The 18,995-nt window shown below is 46.5% G+C and overlaps 1 protein-coding gene and 1 long non-coding RNA gene across 2 annotated transcripts in view; one reads left to right on the forward strand and one right to left on the reverse strand.

The window, feature by feature from the left end:
* Nucleotides 1-1,199: 1,199 nt before the first annotated feature.
* On the forward strand, nt 1,200-18,850 carry LOC130835131 (uncharacterized). Its single transcript, XR_009048831.1, has 3 exons — nt 1,200-1,624; nt 1,983-2,155; nt 17,711-18,850. It is a non-coding gene; the product is annotated as an uncharacterized LOC130835131 (long non-coding RNA).
* Nucleotides 2,286-18,995, reverse strand: part of ITPR1 (inositol 1,4,5-trisphosphate receptor type 1) — a 314,399-nt gene continuing 297,689 nt past the window's right edge. The window contains exons 61-62 of the mRNA XM_057706415.1: nt 11,608-11,769; nt 2,286-3,697 (exon numbers count right to left, since the gene is read on the reverse strand). Of these exons, the coding sequence (XP_057562398.1) occupies nt 3,611-3,697; nt 11,608-11,769 (249 nt within the window). The 3' untranslated portion in view covers nt 2,286-3,610. The remainder of the gene's footprint in view (nt 3,698-11,607; nt 11,770-18,995) is intronic.

An 18,995-nucleotide genomic window follows, 5' to 3' on the forward strand; every position in this document is an offset into this window, starting at 1 on the left:
GTCTTTGGGCAACTTACTTTACCACTCTATGGCTCAACTTCTTACCTTTAAAATGAAAGTTTCACTCTGTGGTTGGGTAGATAAGAACATATTGTCTGAAGAGCCTCCAGTAGGAGAGTCCTTTGTTATTAGATCCTGTCTTGTGTAAAGGTGACTTTTATTGTCATATAAATTAAGCCTTCTGTCAAGCACATTATGTTTTTTAAGATCTGAGAAAACATTATTTTAGCAGAACCAACTCTGCTTGTGTAAGTATGTAGTTACACTCCTTTTGTATTTAATAGTATTGAAGGAGTAAATTTCCATCTGCGTGGCCCAGAAGTCAGACTAATGATCTCATGATTAGCCTTAAAATGACTATCAGAAACTTTCAGGCTGTCTCTCATTAGCGCATTATCTCACCCAACCATAGGAGGAAGATAGAGAAATCTGTAATTGAGTTTGTAATGTGGTCATTCCTTAGTTTACTGTGAAGATCTTGACAGTTTCCCACCAGCACATAAGTAGAGCTTTGTTTAGTTTGCTACTGCAAAGACTGAGTTGTTGGTTGGCGTCCACAAATAAGGTATGCTTGCTTTATAACTGGTGTTAGGAAATGTTTAAACAGGGTGAAAGGGCAGTTTTCACAGGAGCAAAATCAAGCAACCCATTTTCAGAAAGTCAAACCAAATAAAATTGAAGAACAACCACTAATGAACTTCGAAACAGAGAAGTTGAATCAAATTAAAAAAAAAAGTGATAAGAGTTTGTGTGTGGGAGGAGAAGAGGCATACAGTTCTGAGAACGGTTGTACAGGATGGAATATCAGGTAAAGCTTTAGGACTCCGCAGGCAGAGGGGAAGCTTTATTTGTAGGGGAAACAAGGTTTAGCACTACAGAACTTTAGGGACGTAAGTAGAAACCGGCAGGATAATATAAACATTAGAAAAGTGGAATGGAATTTCCCAGGCCCTTTGACTTAACGAATGGTTTAGTTAAGGAAATTGGCAAAATCTTGAAATTTGACTTGGTGCTACAGCAAACTTTTAAAATTAAATAATCAGAGCCAAAAAAACCTTTCTTATGTGTTAGCACTATGTTATCACATTTGTTACTCAGCCCGATTGCACTAATTCTTCACCTGGGTCGGTAACTTTGAAGGCGACTTGGGCCTGGATCCTTGAACTAGAAATGTTGAAAAAGCGACGTCTGGAGAAAGGCGAAATCACAAGCACACATCGAAGGCCGTAGGAATTGTAACTTCAGAGTTTATGTTTCAATTGTACCAGCTTTGTGTTCACACCCAAACTCTAAGGGTAGGATCTACCGCATGCTGGGTGGCGTGGCATTCCAGTTCCGTTTATTTTCTGCTGACGCTGGCGAAGTGCGTGAAGATTTGTATCTGAAGTGACAGGATTCAAATGAAACATGACAAACCTGTAAAAGCTGCAACCTGAACATGTCAATGCAGGACTCTGCAGTGAATGAGATGGGACGGGGCTTGAGAGACAAACCACACACACTGGCTGCCGAGCAGGGCAGCTCAGGATATCCAAGGGAGACCCCAAGGGGGCAAGTCCTTGCTGGCTGGAGCTTGCGTGCCGTGGGGGTTCAGCATGGATTGCCGGTTTGTTTACAGATACAAGTACGTATCTATCTTGGGCTTGCCTTATTATGGAAACATTCTATGGAGATACGCTGCAGTGACTGGAAAATTACTCGTTTTTTTTTAAGTTATCAAATTTATAACGTATAGAAGCATTGGTTTTGAAACTAGTCATTTAACTGGCATTTAATCCCGACCTAGTTCCCAACATTGGCTGGTGATCATTCTTACTTAGCAACGCACGGAGAAAATCAGTGTTGCAAGAGCAACCAGGGCAGGCATCGCTCTCAGGAGGGGGCAGGTTTCACTGCCTTTGGACAGATGAGTTAGCTTTGTGAAGTCTCCACTGGGCACGAGTGAGAACTCACTTCCCTGTCGGTGATTCTTTGCACTGCAGACCGCCCGTTCCAGGTCGCCCAGGGAAAGTGCGGGAGCAGGGGCGCAGCAGGGCAGTCCTCACTCTACCACGTGTGCCACGGTGCTCGGGACAGCCTGCTTGGCAGTCACTTATCAGGAAGAATGAATGGCTGCTGTATCATTCAAGTGATTCTCAGAGTTACCATTAATCAGGTAAGCATTTTTGGAATTAATCTGGTAAGCAAACCCGTTATACTGTAAATTGGTCCCGAAGAAAATACATAATAATTTGCAGTAGCTGTTAAGACACAAAGAAATGTCCGAATGAAAGCCACCATCCAGTCACTGTATTTTATTCTGCATCATTTATTAAATATTTTTATATATGCATTTACAAACGTTACTCATTTCAGAACTCTGCTTTCAACACATTTTAAAACTTTTTTGTAGAGATTCTCTTGTAAAATGAGATCCATGTACAAAACTAGGCAACAGATATAAAAGTTTCCTTTCATACTTTTCCTCCATCAAGAAGAGAAATCATGTGACAAAGACATAAAACCAAAACGTGGCTCTTTCACAAGAATAACGTGTCAGTGTTCAAACTACGAGTTCTAATGGGATAGATCATATTTCCTCTTTATATGGATGGATATAGTTTAATACTTCTTAGCTACTGTAGCATGTTGGTTCAGATGAAGAAAAAAAAATCAGCTCTACTGTTTGGACTAGATCATCTAGAGACCGTCAGTTATTCATTTCTTTATAACGTGACACCAGAATTCACCTAGGAGATGACACTGATTGGCTAGCAGTATGCATTTACCCCAAACGTGGCATAAAATAGACCCTTGAAAAAATTCATTAACTTGGCGAACTAAAGCCTGAACCTCTAATTGAGCTCTCTTACTTAAATAGTTTAAATGATCAAAGTCTGAACCTCTAATTTGAGCTCTCTTACTTAAATAGTTTAAATGATCAATTCAGAAGCCTTAACGTATCTTTGACACTAAAGTTGCTTTTCTTAAAATGAATGCTGACTTGACAGTTCACAGGCTTGGAGCACTGCCGCTAGGAGACAGAGGCGCTAGTGCCGCTAGCAGTGAGAAGTAGCATCACCACAGGACAGTGACACGGTACAAACTGCCCGGGGGCCTGAAACTCACTATTGATATGATTTTGGCAGCAGCATCAGTTGATATTTAACCGTTTATGACACACTATTAACACACCAGCTTCAAAGAGGTGCACTCCCCTTAGGTATGATACTCAGGAGTTACAGATTTATTGTGATTGCATAATTGGTATTGCACAGTTTTATAAAAAACATAAATACTGGCTATTCTAGTTTTAAATACAAAATACATGTCATATACTTTTAAATCTATAATGTGGTTCAAGTGCAAATCAGGTGCTTTCTTTAGTCCTTCCAAAAAAGGCATTTTGAATATTTTTGGCACAAATGAAATTTCATCATGCCAGCAGTTCTAATTACAATACATATATCCAAACCTTGAGAGTAGCAATCATATACACACAGTATAAAACTGAGTATTTACAAATATACTAAGCATAAATGGGGCCTGTGTGGGTGAATCAGAACTAATTAGCCACACCCACACGAAAAATAATTTAGAAAGGTAAATACGATTCCTTTATTTCATTTGCTTATGCTGGTTGCTGTGGGTTGACATTCATGTGAGGAGGATGTCCTAGAAGGCCAATTCTTTGTTTCTGCTTCCTTTGTTCTGTCATCTGGAAAGTTAAAAAGTTTCATCATTAGACCCAGACACTTCCTGTACGTCAGATCATATACTCAACCATAGATTTACCTCTGTGGTTATGGTTTATACTGAAACCCACTTTCTACAAATAGTGTACCGTCAGTATATCAAACACACAGAACTTCAAAAAGGACATCTTCCTAGGCAGAATGGGGAATTCTGTGCCCTAGTCATGCAATGTGACATTCAGAAATCTTGCTTGCTACTTGTTTCACAAAGGAACAAAAACAGTTAAAGCACAAGATTCTTGATCGTTTCCCAAATCCACTTTCAAATGATAGCTTTGTATGATAGCAACAACACACTCAACTGTCAAGAAAAGCAGTGTGTCTAGAATCCTAGGTTTGAGAGAGATGAAGTCCATGGCCTTCAGAGGGCCTTGATTCCTCTCCAAGGACTCCTGGGTAGTTTGGATTTGAGAGAAAAAAAATCACGTAGCACGTCGAGGGAGATGAGGAATGAGCTCTCATCCGAGGCCCAGGGTGACTAGGAAACGTAATCATGGCCTGGCACTCAGCAGTGACTATTCCTTGCCCCCTACAGACACTTAAGGTCAGGAAAGACCATCTCCTAAGGCTGGTCAAATGAAACAGTGCTTTCAAAACTCACTATTGATTTCAAAACCAGAGGCTGGTACCGTTTATTTGGCGGCTGAACTAAATCAGTTCTCATATTGACAGGTATCTAGGTCTGTTCTGGCTATTTTGGGGCATAATTAGTTCCCTGCATTCACATTTTTCTTCACCCAGTTAGTGCTAGCTCTGAATTTGATGCTGGGCATTTAAATCAATTCAGATAAAAAGGCTATATGTGGACTTCCTAGGTGGCGCAGTGGTAAAGAATCCGCCTGCCAAGGCAGGAGACATGGGTTCAAGCCCTGCTCTGGGAAGATTCCACATGCCACAGAGCAACTAAGCCCGTGCGCCATTAAAAAAAAAAAAAAAAAAAAAAAGGCTATATGAAATATAAGATAAAATTGTTCTCTCTCAGTGGCCTTAGATCCTGCTTCTAGAGTTTTGGCTTCTTAAAGTCAGAGGAATTAGGGTGTAGTAGTTAAAAAAAAAGAAGTGGGCTTTGGAATCAGACAGACCTGTTTCCATATGGTTTTACGTTGTTTAACTTTTCAAAGTCTGTTTCTTCATTCATACAATGAGGGTGATAGTTCCTACCTCACAGGTGGACAATTGAGAGGTATGTCAATTTTTTTAATACAGTGTCTGTCACATTGTAGATGCTGAAATCTCAGTTTTCACTTGGACTAATTTTTGGTACAGAATATCCTGAGAGAACATAAAGTAAGAATAACTTACCTGCATTCAATTTTCAAGTGGTTATTGTTTCTTATTTGAAACATAGTTTTCCTGTCATCTCATACTACTATTTTTAGGCTCCTGTGAAATGCCTTCAGTTATATTTTAGAAGAGAAGACTTACAAGCAGTGAATATTTCCCAAAGGAAGCCTGTTATAAAGCCTTTTATAAAGAGTTGAGTCAGGATATTCCAGCTAGCCTCCAAAGTTTCCTTAGATGAGTGACACATCTTGAAAGGAGGTGTCACACATTCCACTATATACTTCACAGATTCAGCTGCGGCAGGAGAACCTCGTGTGGCCCGTGGAATGTATTCACAATTAGACTGTAATGCAGTCAGTAATTCAGCCACCTCACTGCCTGATGCTTCACATACTTAACCCAGATTTTCACTCCGCAACTAGTCCCTCGGCAGGTAACCTTGAGAGGGAATCCGATAAAACAACTAAATTGAATAAGCTCCACGTTCTCATGGATTTAGGTATCTTGGTAGGCTTAACCCATATTGACAGATACTTTATTCAGAGCTTCCATTTAAAGATGCTGAGATTTTTCAACTGTTGAAGTTGGTCATTAAAGCTTTTCCTAAAATTTTGCTATAAATACTTCCATTTGAGATGACTTTTTAGGTACGTGTATCTTCATGCCTATTTGTCAAATCCGCTTTTTGTAACTTTTCAATCTGTTTACTTTTCATTCTCTTAAACGTAAAAGCTTCTAAAGCTGTGCTCCTTACAGCAAATAAGTCTTGAGCTGATGGCACGCGTTCCTTCCCTCTTCTGCAGGTATCGCCTGATACCCCAGTGGTGGTCCGATTCTAATTTTCCAGGGTTGTCTTCCTAACGATCGCATCACCCTCCCTCCATCACAAACCTTAAAGCTCCCTACTAATGTAGGTTAGTGGCCAAAACCTTTGCTCAGGCAGTCGTATTCCTGGTAATTTCAAGAACCTATTACATACCTATATAGTTTTGTTTTCTATTTCCCTTGAATGATGGTTCTTAAACTTTGGCATGCACCAGAACCACCCAGAAGGCTTGTTAAAAGATCAAAGGGCCCACAAACAGTTTCCGATTCAGCAGGCCCAGGGTAGGGTCGGTGACTTTGCATTTCTCACAAGTTCCCAGGTAATGTCGATGTTGCTGATCGAGGACCGCACTGCAGCTCTAGAAGAGCTTTTCGCTGATTATGTCACACACAGGCCAAGATCACTGTGGTGATATTTTCATATACTTGAATACTAAATATATATACCCAAAATGTTAAAAAAAATTTTTTTTTGTTTTCTCAAAATGAGATGAGATCTTGGAGAAGATTCTCTGCAGTTGAGCACATGGTCAGCACACAAATCTGACTGCCTGGATTCCATTCTGATCAACCATGGCCTTTTAGACAGAATGGCTGTTGTTTGTTAAGGGACAGGGCACCTGCTTGAGTATTTGGCCCTTTTGGCGTGGCCATCATCCAATGATAATTAAATGGGAACAATAATGAAAACAAAGCCCCCTAAAGGACTAAACCTGGCCTATGAGAAACCAAGTTCAACACTGCTGGCCAGTTAAGTCTCCCTGGGCCCTTAGTACATATTCTCACATAACTCCTGGCGTCATTAGCTCAATGCAGCCTACTTCCCTGTCTGTCCTCATAGGTTCACATACACTTTATGTGTTATTTAAGGCATCGTTATTATGTTACTACCCGCCTGGATCAAAACACAGAAGTCATGACAAAGTCTGTCCTTAGCATATTCGCACAGTGTATTGAAATAAATGTCTAAGGTAACTGCACTCAAGATGCTAACACTGAAAAACCTGTTTTGATTAGTGTGAAATGTCCCCTTTGTAGTAGCTACATTTAAAATCCTCAAAATCCACATTTAGCTAAGGAGGAACATTTGAAGCAATATTCTTCTTCATAAGCTACATACATATGGAGACTAGCTTTTGACTCAGTCTCAACAAGAAGCAAATGCTATGGTTGCTTAACAAGTCAGACGCAGCCAAACACCTGCAAGATCTTTCTTGAAATACTAAGGGTCAAGTTCAAACGGGCAAAATTTACTCTAACAGTATCGGCCTCCCAACGATTAAGGGCTGGCACGGCAGGGAGGGTTCACGAACCGCACACGAAAGCCGCAACCTGCCTTCCTGTCCCAGTAAGGTCGTGGCTACTCAGACTCTCATCAGCCAGGAAACTCCAGTCGTCAGAAGTGACGCTTCTACCGATGAGCCTGAAATACTCAGAAATAGAACCGAAACATCTCTCGAATGTATTGGTTTACTATCAACGTACAGATGCACACATTCCTGATCCTCAGTGTGCTGTTCCTCTCTAGTTCACCTGGCAAACTCTCAAGCGTTGAAACCAAGCTCCCGTGTTCCCACCTCTGAGGGGGCTTCCGGGGCCGTGACTCGCATCCTGTCCCTGTGATCAGGCTGAATGAGGCCCTCCCTTTCCTTCACTCCCAGCACAGTCTGGTCAAACCTCTGCTACGCACTTACCGCGCTGAACTATAATCTGTTTACTTATCTGTCTCCCACTCTACCCTGTTAGTTCCTTGAACAAGGAGAAGAGGTTCTATTCACCTTTGTAACCCCAGTACCTAGGGCTGCACCTGGCAAGTAGGTGTTTCCTAAATGGTGGTTCGAAGAACAAACCAAAGGGCGCGGAGCACAGCGCCACGCCTGGAGCCGGCCATCCCTCGAGCCGGCCATCCCTCGAGCTGGCCACACGCTTTCCTGCCTCTGCTCGAGCCGGTCCCCCTCCTGGGATGCCGCCTGCCGCACGGCTGCCAGCTCAGCAGTCACCTGCTCGTAGGACCATAGAGGCGACACTCCTCCGACCCTCCAGACCTCTCACGGGGCTGCCCGCCCACTTCTCTGTGCTCCATGAGACTCACTTCGTTCCTCGGGTCGTGGAACTCTTCCTACTGTATCCTGCGTCTTTCTGGATAGACTGGGGTAACCTAGAGGGCAGGTGTCACCTAAGGACCTTCTGTGGTTCCAACGCAGTGTAAGGAACATAGACGTTCAAGCAAGGTTGGTTTAATATTCCATTTTCCAGCTGTGGGGAATTACGCTAATCTTTTGCTATTCCTTCCTTCCTCATGCAGTTAATGTTAACAAGATAATAACCCTCTCGCATGAAAAGTGCCAAACACTATAACATGCTAACATGATATGAATTTCAAGCACTACTTCTATTCCTAACAACTACAAATAAGGGTCACTATGCTATAGGAAGCCAGTCACATTTGCAAGAAAGTGAACCCTTCTCTTAATATTTATGCTTTGGCATTAGGAAGAAAACATGCAAAAAAAAATTTAAGTTCTTACATTAGTTCTCCTCCTTGGAATAAGAATGTAAGAGAATCCCATTTAGTATTCACAATCTCTTGGGAGGGGAAACTTCAAGATGAGAAGCATCACTGAGTAACACTTAGAACAGCAATTTTAATTAACTGCTCTTGGCAGTAATAGAAAAGCCACTAACGAGGTTTTTACTAATATCCTTGATAAGAACTTTTTCTCCTCAAACTGGCATTTTAAGAAAACAAAAACCAAAGAGCTCAATAACAGGAAAGATTATATCCCAAGACATTCAACCATCTTTGCTCCATTATGCTGGTGTTTGGACCAGAAGATCTGCAAAAATATCTAAGTGATGAAGCAATTTTTGTATTTTCCAGCACTTCTACCAGTGAATGGTATTCTTTCATAGCTGTTTTAAAAAATATCTGTCACAGAGTTTCTTGTTCATTAATCGTTTGTGGGGTTTTTATTTTTTAATTCAAAATTTTTTTTCCTTTTGGAGGGCAGGAATTCTCACAATTACCATGTAAGAACCAGCAGTTCCCTGACCAATCTGCATGACTTTTTATGCAGAACAATTTAAGAAATCTTTAGGACTGTTACACACCAAATTTAATACAAATCTTTTCAACAAGTTGATTGTCAAACGCTTTAAAGTTTTGTTACAAACTCAAAAGAAAATGTTGACTAATTCCTTCTGAAAGGAGCAAATTTTCCCCAGTAAAAGCAGCAATTCTGAATTTTTCCTGCAATTCTGGGCACCTTAAAACCTAAGCAGCTCAATCCTGGTAATGGCACTTAAGAATATATTACTGGTTTCCTCCTATTTCTTCTTAGCCTGTAACATCTTCCAAGAAAAAAATGGTTCGATTTCAAATTCATTCATAGGGTTAAGGTTTTCTGAAGGGTGGTTCCAACTGCTAACTTTAAAACAAAAATGTAAAAAGAGCTGAAACCAACCTGTTTGAACCACGCTGGTTCTGATGTCACTGAAGGAAACAGTCCATATGTAATCAAGTTTTACATCGTTTGTTCAAGCCAAAATTTTGGCTTCATAGAAACAATTCTAATGCCAAGTCTGTACTATGATCAATTGTGTAACATGGCAATGAACGTTATCCTCCTTAATGTTTAAGTGCGTGATGCGACTTCTGAAACGCTAACACTCTTAAAAAAATGAATGAGAATTTAAACAGTCAACCATGAAAGGCAAACAGGGTACAGTGAAAACAAAACAAGGGAAAATAAAAACACAACACACAAAAAATCAAACCCAGACTGCAGGACCAGGAGTTCCAGCCTGGCCTTTTCAGGGAAAGTTGGATACATGTCCTAAGAGCCTGCCATGTACCTGAGTATCCTCACAGAATAAAATGAGGGAGTTGGGTGCAATGCCGTCTGTGATCTCGGGTACCTCTTATACCCGTGATTCTCCGTGCGAATTCCTCCGCTGCAATTCACTCCTTAGACCAGGACCACTGGTTTGCAGAGTGTGCATCACTGAAGCAGCTTCAGAACCGCCCTCAGGGAGCCGTTCCACACACCAGATTCTTAGCGTGGAGGGGACAGGCCGGGCCCATGAAGAAGGGCTTGTGCGGCATGTACTACCACAGAACACCCAGTAACACCCGGTTTCAGACATGTTTACAAATGCAATTTCTAGAGCACTAAATACTTCCTTTATTTAGGTCTGTATTAGGTCAGCGTTTGTAAGACTTTCTGGCATGTAATTGAAAACATCGGATTTAATGGAGATAGACTGTTGCAGCCACAGCGCTCTCAGCGCGAGAGGACGGGCACGGGAGCACTGCTCCGTGCTACACGCGGGAAGGAGCCCCCCTCGCTCCTCAGGGCGGAAACAAGCAGCTGCAGCAGACAGGGCACCCGTGAGGCGGTGCACTCCTGTGGGACATGGGCCAAGTGTTTCACAGCAGGGGTGAAAAGCTAATGCAGTAAGAAGCAAAGTAATCTAGTTAGATCTTCATTAGTTTTACGTATCTGGGTTATTACTCATTTTAGGTGGCTACCAAGCTCAGCGCCTTAGACAGCTTTCATAAATACGGCCTTCCGTTCTCATGCGTCTTTTTATTGGCATCTTAATACATGTGAAAGAAAAGAACTTGAGGCCCAAAGGTATCTTGGGGCTCCGTTTGGAATAATTTAGTCGGGAAAGAAACACAATTCAAAGTAGGGTTGTTAAAGTATCCTGTAAACCACCTCCTGGAAGAGTTCATCCTAGATAGGGTCTTCTCTAGTTTTCACGTACCTTCCAGCGTGAACAATCAGCTGCGGGTATACCCTACGACTTACCTCCTCCGGACCAGCCTTGCCTGGTCACTACTGCTGTGCAGGATGTATAATCTTGCCCTTGGAACTGATTAAAGGCTTTCAGCACCGCGTACAGAAGGCTGAACGGTTGCCATCTCTGCGCAGGATGACCCCAGTCGGCCACGGCACAGCACAAGCCCTCCCAGCACGAGATCACCACCTGGTGACTGTGAGCGCTCATTTTCAGGGGGTCAAGGGCGGGGGGAGGGTGGGGGGCGCGTGCAAAAATGCGTATGGTTTGCTACAAACCTGCCCCCTTCCCCCGACGTAGTTACAGAGGCGAAGCGTTTATCTTAGGGACGGGGTGCAGGACGGGGCCGCACGTGTGTGGACGGCGAAGCTCTGTGAGAGCGGGAGTGCATCCCAACTGCTCACTGTTTCACCCCCAGCACCGGTCACACTGCCTGGACTATGGTGGCCACTCAGTAAGGGTTTGGCCAGTGAATGAACCAGGAGGAGCTCTTCCTTGACCATGGTTTACCCCAGGATGCCGGATTTAAAAACCCAGGATGAGCGGTGGATGGATCTGAGGGCCGAAAAGCAAAACCAGAAACGGCCTTTAACCTCCTGTCGGTGAAGAAACGTCAAGAGTGCGGCTCTACACGTCGTGTTTTTCTGTATAGCACTTCATTGAAGTCGTTTGCATTTTCTCACTTTCTGGTTTTGTTTTTCACGTTAAAACCTCGTCCTGAGCAGCACTGAAAGTAGTGTCATGGGCTTATCCTGTCAAAGAGCGGTGAAGGGGGAACGCAGGGGGAAACTGGTGGACTGAGCGAGTTTGTCCCCTGTTGCCCGTCTCCTTTCCTATCCAGGTGATAAACGTCAGCATTGGGACATGAGCACTGCCGACTCGTTTCCTCGCCACCCTTGGTGTGTATGGTAGTGGGGGTGGGGGTGTGTGCGAGGGGGTAGGTAGGGTTTCTTTTCTTTACCTGATCCTTCAGTTCTGACAGCTGCCCGGAAAGGTTAGTGACAAGCTTCATGGTGGACTCCAGCTTCTCCTGCAGGTTCCTCAGCTCGTTCTGTTCTCCTTCGGAATCGCTGCTGACCAGGGACATGGCTCTCATCCTCGGGAACCAGTCAAGGTTTCTCTCCTAGAATCCGCAGGAAAAACAGGGAGTCGCGTCTCAGAGGAGAGACGACAAAGGCCATCTTCCCAGGCCGTCTTCTCCTTGTGCCGTGTTTCATCAGGGGGTCTCTCACTGCTGCACAACTCATGTACTGTACTGTTTTTTTAAAGCCTTCAGTAAACATCTTTTTAATTGAATATAAGTAAACTCTCTTAATTCCTAGAAGAAATCCCTTTAAAACTAAATATGGGGAAACGTGGGTTTCCAAGCAAGACTCCTTATCTCCACATACGAGTACTGCCACTCCATCTGTGATCTCTGCAAATGACACAGCTAATGAGATCTGAGTTTCAAAGCTGTGGTTAAATATATATAAAATTTACCACTTTCATCATTTTTAGGTGTGCGGTTCAGTGGCATTAACTGCATTCACACTGTTGTGCCACCATCACCACCATCCATCTCAGGGGTTCTTTCCATCTTCACCCCCGGCAGCGGCCTTCCATTTGCTGTCACCGGGACTCTGACTACTCGACACCTCATACTGTGCTGTGTATTTTTTTTTAAAGCATTATACTTGGAAAATCACTTGCAAACACTGTAGAGGTAAATGAATTTTAAAATCCCGTGTGTCCTGGGACTTACCAGGTACGTGCATGGGTGTGCTTGCTTGGTAGGAGGCTGGTAAAAGGCTGAAATTGGGGAACGGGCTCAGTTTCCCCCTTTGTGAACCTATGGACATCACCCCTCGACTCTTGTTTCCTTTTCTCTCCAGCCTGAAATGGCTGATGGGGCTGTCGCCTCCGCTGTCCATCTCCACCCTTCCTTTTGATGCCTGAAGCGCCTACCTGTTAACAGTATTTCTCACTGCTGGTTACCAGGATGGACAAGACTCCTCCTCCCACCTCACTTCCTTCTGCCCACACATGCCCTTCTCCTAAAATGCATGCCTCACGGATGAGTTCTGTACAGAGAGGCAGGAATGAACCCTAGAAAAGCTCCATCAGCCGGAGGTAAGGGGAGGCAAACTGACTCATTCCACACCCACCTGGTGTCACATCTCACCTGGGCCATTCCCATCTCATCAGGGTAAACTCTAATAAGCATTCTAACACAAATCATGCCCACCCCCCACAAACACACACACAGAATTTGCTACTGTTGCTTTGTGTACACCAGAGGTCAGCAGAATTTTCTGCACAGTAAATATTTTCTGATAGTAAATATCTTGGGCTTTCTGGACCGTATGGTCTCTGTCACAATGAATCTGCTGTGTGGCCCCCAAACAGCCACAGACAATACACGAACGGGGTAGCTGTGTTCTAATAAAACTTTACTGACAAATGCTGGCAGAGAGTCAGCTTTGGCCCACAGGCCGGAGTTTGGCAACCTCTGTCATATACAATAGAAGGCCTCAACATCCTCAAAATCGAGAACAAAATTCCACAGGACATGTCTACATATTAAAAACCAAGATAGCTAAACCGTGTGCTGACTTAGTGGAATCTAGCCATAGAGAAGCCAAAGAAGAACTAGTTGGGGACTTCCTAGGTGGCGCAGTGGTTAAAAATCCACCTGCCAATGCAGGGGACACGGGTTCCATCCCTGCTCCAGGAAGATTCCCACAGGCAGCGGAGCAGCTAAGCCCACGTACCACGTGCACTCTAGAGCCCACGAGCCACAACTATTGAGCCCGTGTGCTGCAATGAGAAGCCACTGCAATGAGAAGCCTGCGCACCACAATGAAGAGTAGCCCCCCGCTCACCACAGCTAGAGAGAGCCCGTGTGCAGCAACGAAGACCCAGTGCAGCCAATAAATAAATTAATTAAAAAAAAAGAACTAGTTGAAAATATTATAAAGAAGACATTCCACGGTGGCACAAGGCGTCCCTTCTACTTTAGAGCGTTTGCTGAATAAGATGGTGGGGAGCCTGCCAGCATCCTGAGAGCAGGCACCACCTTAGTACAGTGACTAGCACACAGCAGACCCCTGATAAATACTTGTGGAAGCAAGGAATGATGAGCCCACCGTTTCCTGGGTGGGCCCTGGTAACCAGTGCTTAAATGGTAAACCTCAGTTGTTTAGACTGACTGCCGGAGGAGGGAAAGGATGCTGTCTACCCTTCTGTGCCACCCGCCCTGGGACCAGCACTGCCTTCACACGTGCCCTGAGGTTAGCCTGTACCCCTTCTCCTCAGCTTCCCACCACAGACACAGTAATGGGCAAAAGACCGTTTGACAAAATATCGTATTTCAAAGATGAGCGGCCTACAACCCTGGCGCGTTGCTATGCCTGTAACCGGTCTTCTGCTGTGTGTCTACCGCGAAGAAGCGGACAGCCGACCCCTGAAAACACTTCGGCACAGCAGCGACGCTGCAAGGCGGCGGAGGTCACCTGCCACGGATGATACCCGCCGCCCCACGTCAGTCCCGCAGACGTCGTCCCACTTTCCCACCCGCCATTCTAAGGGAGGGACGGGCAGCCGGCGCAGGCCAGGGCGGGCGGAGGGGACAGGTGTCCGGCGCTTACTCACTGTCCCTCGGCAGCACGGTCCCCGTGACGGGAGGAGAGACGGGTGACCCGGCGGAGGCACCCCGAGCTCAGCCGCGGCGAGGCCGGCCGTGGATCCGAGGCCGATCTGCACGGGGGAGGCTGCTGGCGTGTGCGCTCCGACCCCGCGGAGAGCAAGGTGGGGGGAGAGCCGAAGCCCCACCTAACCCGCCAGACTCTCAGGAGCACGTGGACCGCACCATCGACGGGGATCCATACAGCAGAATGTCACAGCACGAGCGAGTCTAGCGAGCGCCAAGGCTCCCCCCTGCGTGGTGACGCGGGACACGGCCGCCCGGACGGAGCGTAACCCCCGGGCGCGGGGGGCGGGCGCGGAGCAAACGATCCCGGCATTTCAAAGGAGCTCCTGAGAAGTACCTGCTGTTTACAAATGATGAGCTTCTATTATCGTGTGTGCGCGGGGACACATCTGATGGTTCTTTGGATTCAAGTCACAAGTATAAGCACTCTTGGAAGAAAACATTTTTAAAAACACAACACAGTCAGCGAATACTTAAGGAGCCCTCACCTTCCACGCTGGGTGCCGAGGGTTCGGCAGGGAGCCCCCGGCACTCAGTCCCTGCCTCCTGGACCTCTTTAACGTGCATGTGGCTTTGAGACGTACGTATGAGATAGGGTTCCTGCCATCCAAGTGCTTGCAGTTTAGTTAAGCAGAGTGGACATTTCAGGTAAAAAAAAAAAAAAGAGAAAAAGAATGCAATAAAGGAGCTAGGCAGTGTCAGATGAGCAGCAGGGAGCGAAGGGTCAAAACAGAAATGACTACCGTGGTTGTGAGTGCCAGGAATGCTCCTCGTGGCAGGCCTGGGCCTGAAGGAAGGTGAGCGCTTGGCCAGACGAGGGGCCGGCGTGAGGGCCTTCTCGGCGGGGGCGGGGCTGGCACAGCCCGGAAACCAGCGTGGCCACAGTTGTGGCGGAGGGGCAGCAGCGCAGGCTGTGCAGCACCAGCGGGGCGGGCTGGGCTGGGCGGGAGAGGGACGGCGGTGACGGGAGGAGGCCTGCACCGGGAAGGGGAGGAAGTGACCCGGGGCCCCTGTGCAACAAGGCACTGGGAGACCGAGGGGACGCGTGCGAGCCTGAGTGAGAGCGCACCTGCAGCCCACCCGTTCTGGACACGCAGAGGAACGCGCGGCTGCCTCAAATGGGTAGAGCACTCATCTCGAACCTGGCTCTCAAATCTTTCATGTGTTCATTTGCTTAGCAAAGCCTCCACAGAAATAGAAAACACAGATTTCCAAACAGAGTCCACACTAAACAGGTCTTCAAAAAGAATACAGAAAAGGGATGCGTGAGTCTGCACGTAGCTTAACGTTGAAGAAGCAGTTTCTTCTCCTTATTCTAACAGCAAGTGAGCAAAGGATGATCGATTTAAAAGAGAATGTGTCCACGGCAGATTCCCACCTTCCTCCGTGGCATATGTGGCTTGATCCCTGGGCTCCCAAGCTGTGATTTCAGAAAGGTCTCTGACAAATGCAACATGCACAGACCTCACCTGGTAGCCGTTTACCGCGTATTTCTAATTTCTGTGCCTGGCATAGGGCTGAGAGCTGAGAGTCTAGAGATGAGGAAGACAAGGTCCCTACCCGCCCCCCCGCCCCCACCAAGGGGCTGCACTGCAAGGAAAGCGCCACGGGGCAGGGCCCAGGGCACGGCTCTTCGCTTCTGTGAACCCCCTGCAGCCCTAGCTCCCAGTCCTGCGTGCCCAGTGAGTGTCCACCGGGCCAGCAATGGGCCTGAAGATGGCTGTTACTGGCATCTGCGCCGCTCACCTCCGTGGCCAAGAGATGCACTCAGACTCTGTGTGTTTTCGCTTTATCTGTGCTTCTGTAACATGGGCTACCCGTTCTCCTGGGGCATGCAGGCCCTGCCCAAGGGGTACCTAAAGCCATGGACAGGAATAACGCACCTGTTTAAAATGTCCATTTTCGTCCATGGCCAACGATTGAAAATACATTAAACGCAAAATATGCCCTGGAGAACGTGAAACCGAGTCAGATTGTAAAGAAACGTCATACTTCCCACAGGCCACTTTGGACCACGTGCCCCGATCCTGGTGATACACCCTCCTTCTCCCTTTCATGAGAGTCCTTCAGTGCGAAGGGAGGAACAGGGTTTCGCGGTCTACGTATTTACCAATTACCACCTTAAAGGTTCTGCCTCACTGCCCTCCTCCAACCTCAGTATCTAACGATCAAAAGCAGAGGTGGGAGCCCCACGAAAACCCTGAAGCAGAGGAAACAAGGGAATCCAAGCACTCTGGACGGTGCGACCTGCTAGCTCTTCTGCCCCAACACGGGGTGGGGGGGGGTACCCAAATTTGAGATCCTAAGTGTTGCCAATATTTTAATGAATCATCCTGGGCTGTTAAGTCTACTCTCAAATTACCAAGGAGTATCTGGTAGTTAAAATTAAGTAGCCACTCTAGCCAAACTGTTCTCTCAGTTTCCATTTGGTTTTGCACCCTGGGCAGCAGGATGAGCTCTGATTCCGCTGTTAAAGCTCCTCACCCGTGGGGCCCCTCCGCCCAGAGATCTACATGTTCACAGGCCGGTCGTTAGGCTACCCCAGCCCCAGCACAGGAGCAGAGAGGGCACCTGAGTCCAGTGACGCTGCATTGCGCTGAGACGGCACACCAGATGCTGAGCTTGTCTGAGCGCTCAGGGACTCCGGCCTGCGCCCGTGGCTCTCCACCAGCCAGAGGCTAAAGGTCTATAAATATTTGCAAAATCCTGCCTCTATGTCTATTCCAGATCAAAACCATGTCTCCGTGTTCTGGCTTCTATTGCCTTTTTGAGAAAGTCATCTTCAACGAAGACATTCTGTTTACACGAGGTTGTCTCAGGCTGTGTGTGTGTGTGTGTGTGCATCTGTGTGTGTGTGTGTCTGTGTGTGGTGAGGAGGATGGGGCTGGGGGAGGCGCGTGGGTCCCCTGCGCGCCCGGCAGCCGCGTCTGTCGCTCTGGGTCTGAGAGCTCCTCTATGCTTCCCTCGCCCTCCGCGCTTCTGGCACCTCACATACCAATGTCATTAGGCACTGTCTGCCCCGGTCCCCTACAATCCAGCCAGTGCAGTTCCCGTCACTGCAAGCACTTCCCCTGTCACAGCAGACAAACCGACTCGAGCCACAGCCGGAAGCAGGCTGACCACAAGCGCTAAGGTTCTGGTTAGTTCTTTTCTAGGTAAAGTTGGAAAAGTCCCTGCAAAGGCAAACACTGAAGTTTTAGACACGGGGGCGGCACTGACCTCTTGAAATGTTCTTGACTGGAAAGAGGGAGGGTGTGTGTGCGAGAGAGAGAGAGAGACAGAGAGAGAGGAGAGGAAGTTGGATTGTATGATGCAAATGCTAATCATTCTGAGAAGCGTGTTTTTTTTTGTTTTCTTTTTTTCTTCTTCCCAGGTTCAACTGAAGAGGCTGTTCTAAGAAAGACAACTGAGATCATCACTCACCTCCTCAGAGAAAGTTGACTCAGAGAGTTTTGTTTACCATGTAAACAACACAACATTTATTGTTGAATCCCTATTCCTTTACAGGCAGACCAGAGACTTTCGATTTTTTTTTTTTTTTGGTGGGGGCACGTGTGTAAAAGAAAGGGTCATGGGCGAGAGGAGGGGTCCTGGGAAGACGGACCTGTAAGCCACAGCATCCCCTCGGGGAAGGGTCCGGAAGGCGAAGAGTGTCCTTTCCACTCAAATGTCACGTGCGTTTCCACTTATCTTACCAAGCAAGACGACAAACTGGATTTCCCCGAGAGCCTGGGGATGCCTAGGTGACAGGAGTGACGGGAGAGGGTGAGGGGCAGGCCTGGAAACAGATTCTTGGCCTCCCCGTGTGTCCAAACCCCCAGAAAATGCCTGGAGGAGAGCGGAGGGGGAGGAGTGAAGATCCTCCGTAACTTTTCTAAAGCAGGAATATATTAGACTCAGTAAGCTCGACACATTTGCCCCGCTTGTGAGCCCGGGTGGTTATCTGCACTGAAGGAGGAGAAGATAATCTTCAGAGCTCACTTTTCTCAGATCACAGAAAACCAACAAAACCCAGAATGTGTTGCTTTGGGCGAAGAACAGTGATAACAACCTCTAAGTATGCTCAGTGACTCCAAAATTGTCATTTATAGTATCTATCCTACATTAAAGAAAAAACAACTCAACTAAAACAATGAATCCCAAAGGTAAGAAGATCGAGGGCTGGGGGCGGGAGGGACGAACAGGCAGAGCACAGAGGACTTTAAGGGCCGTGGCACCCTCCTGTTTGCTGCTGTGGCAGTGAACCCGTGTCATTACACATTCGTCAAAGGCTACAGGATGTGCACCACCAAGAGTGAACCCTAACGTGAACTACGGAAACTACAGTCTTCAGTTGGTAACAGTCTATCTATATTAGCTTATCAATTGTAGTAACTACACCAGAGGAATACAACCCTTAGTGACGGGGCACTGGCAGGTGAGGCGGGAAGACGGGGGCAAACGGGAGCTCGTTCCGTTCTGCTCGGCGTTTCCGTAAACCTAAAACTGCTGTACAAAATAAAATCTGTTAAAACAAAAATGGATCCCAGACCTGGAATTTACTGGCCATCCGCAAACTCAAGGGTCCCGGCCCCTGTATCTCACGGGTGCGTTTCTGCAGCTGCCCCGTGATGTGTGTCAGTGGGAAGAGCCGTGTCCTGGAATCAGGAGCTGAAGCC

Source organism: Hippopotamus amphibius, chromosome 13 (assembly GCF_030028045.1).
Source record: "Hippopotamus amphibius kiboko isolate mHipAmp2 chromosome 13, mHipAmp2.hap2, whole genome shotgun sequence".
Lineage (NCBI taxonomy): Eukaryota > Metazoa > Chordata > Mammalia > Artiodactyla > Hippopotamidae > Hippopotamus > Hippopotamus amphibius.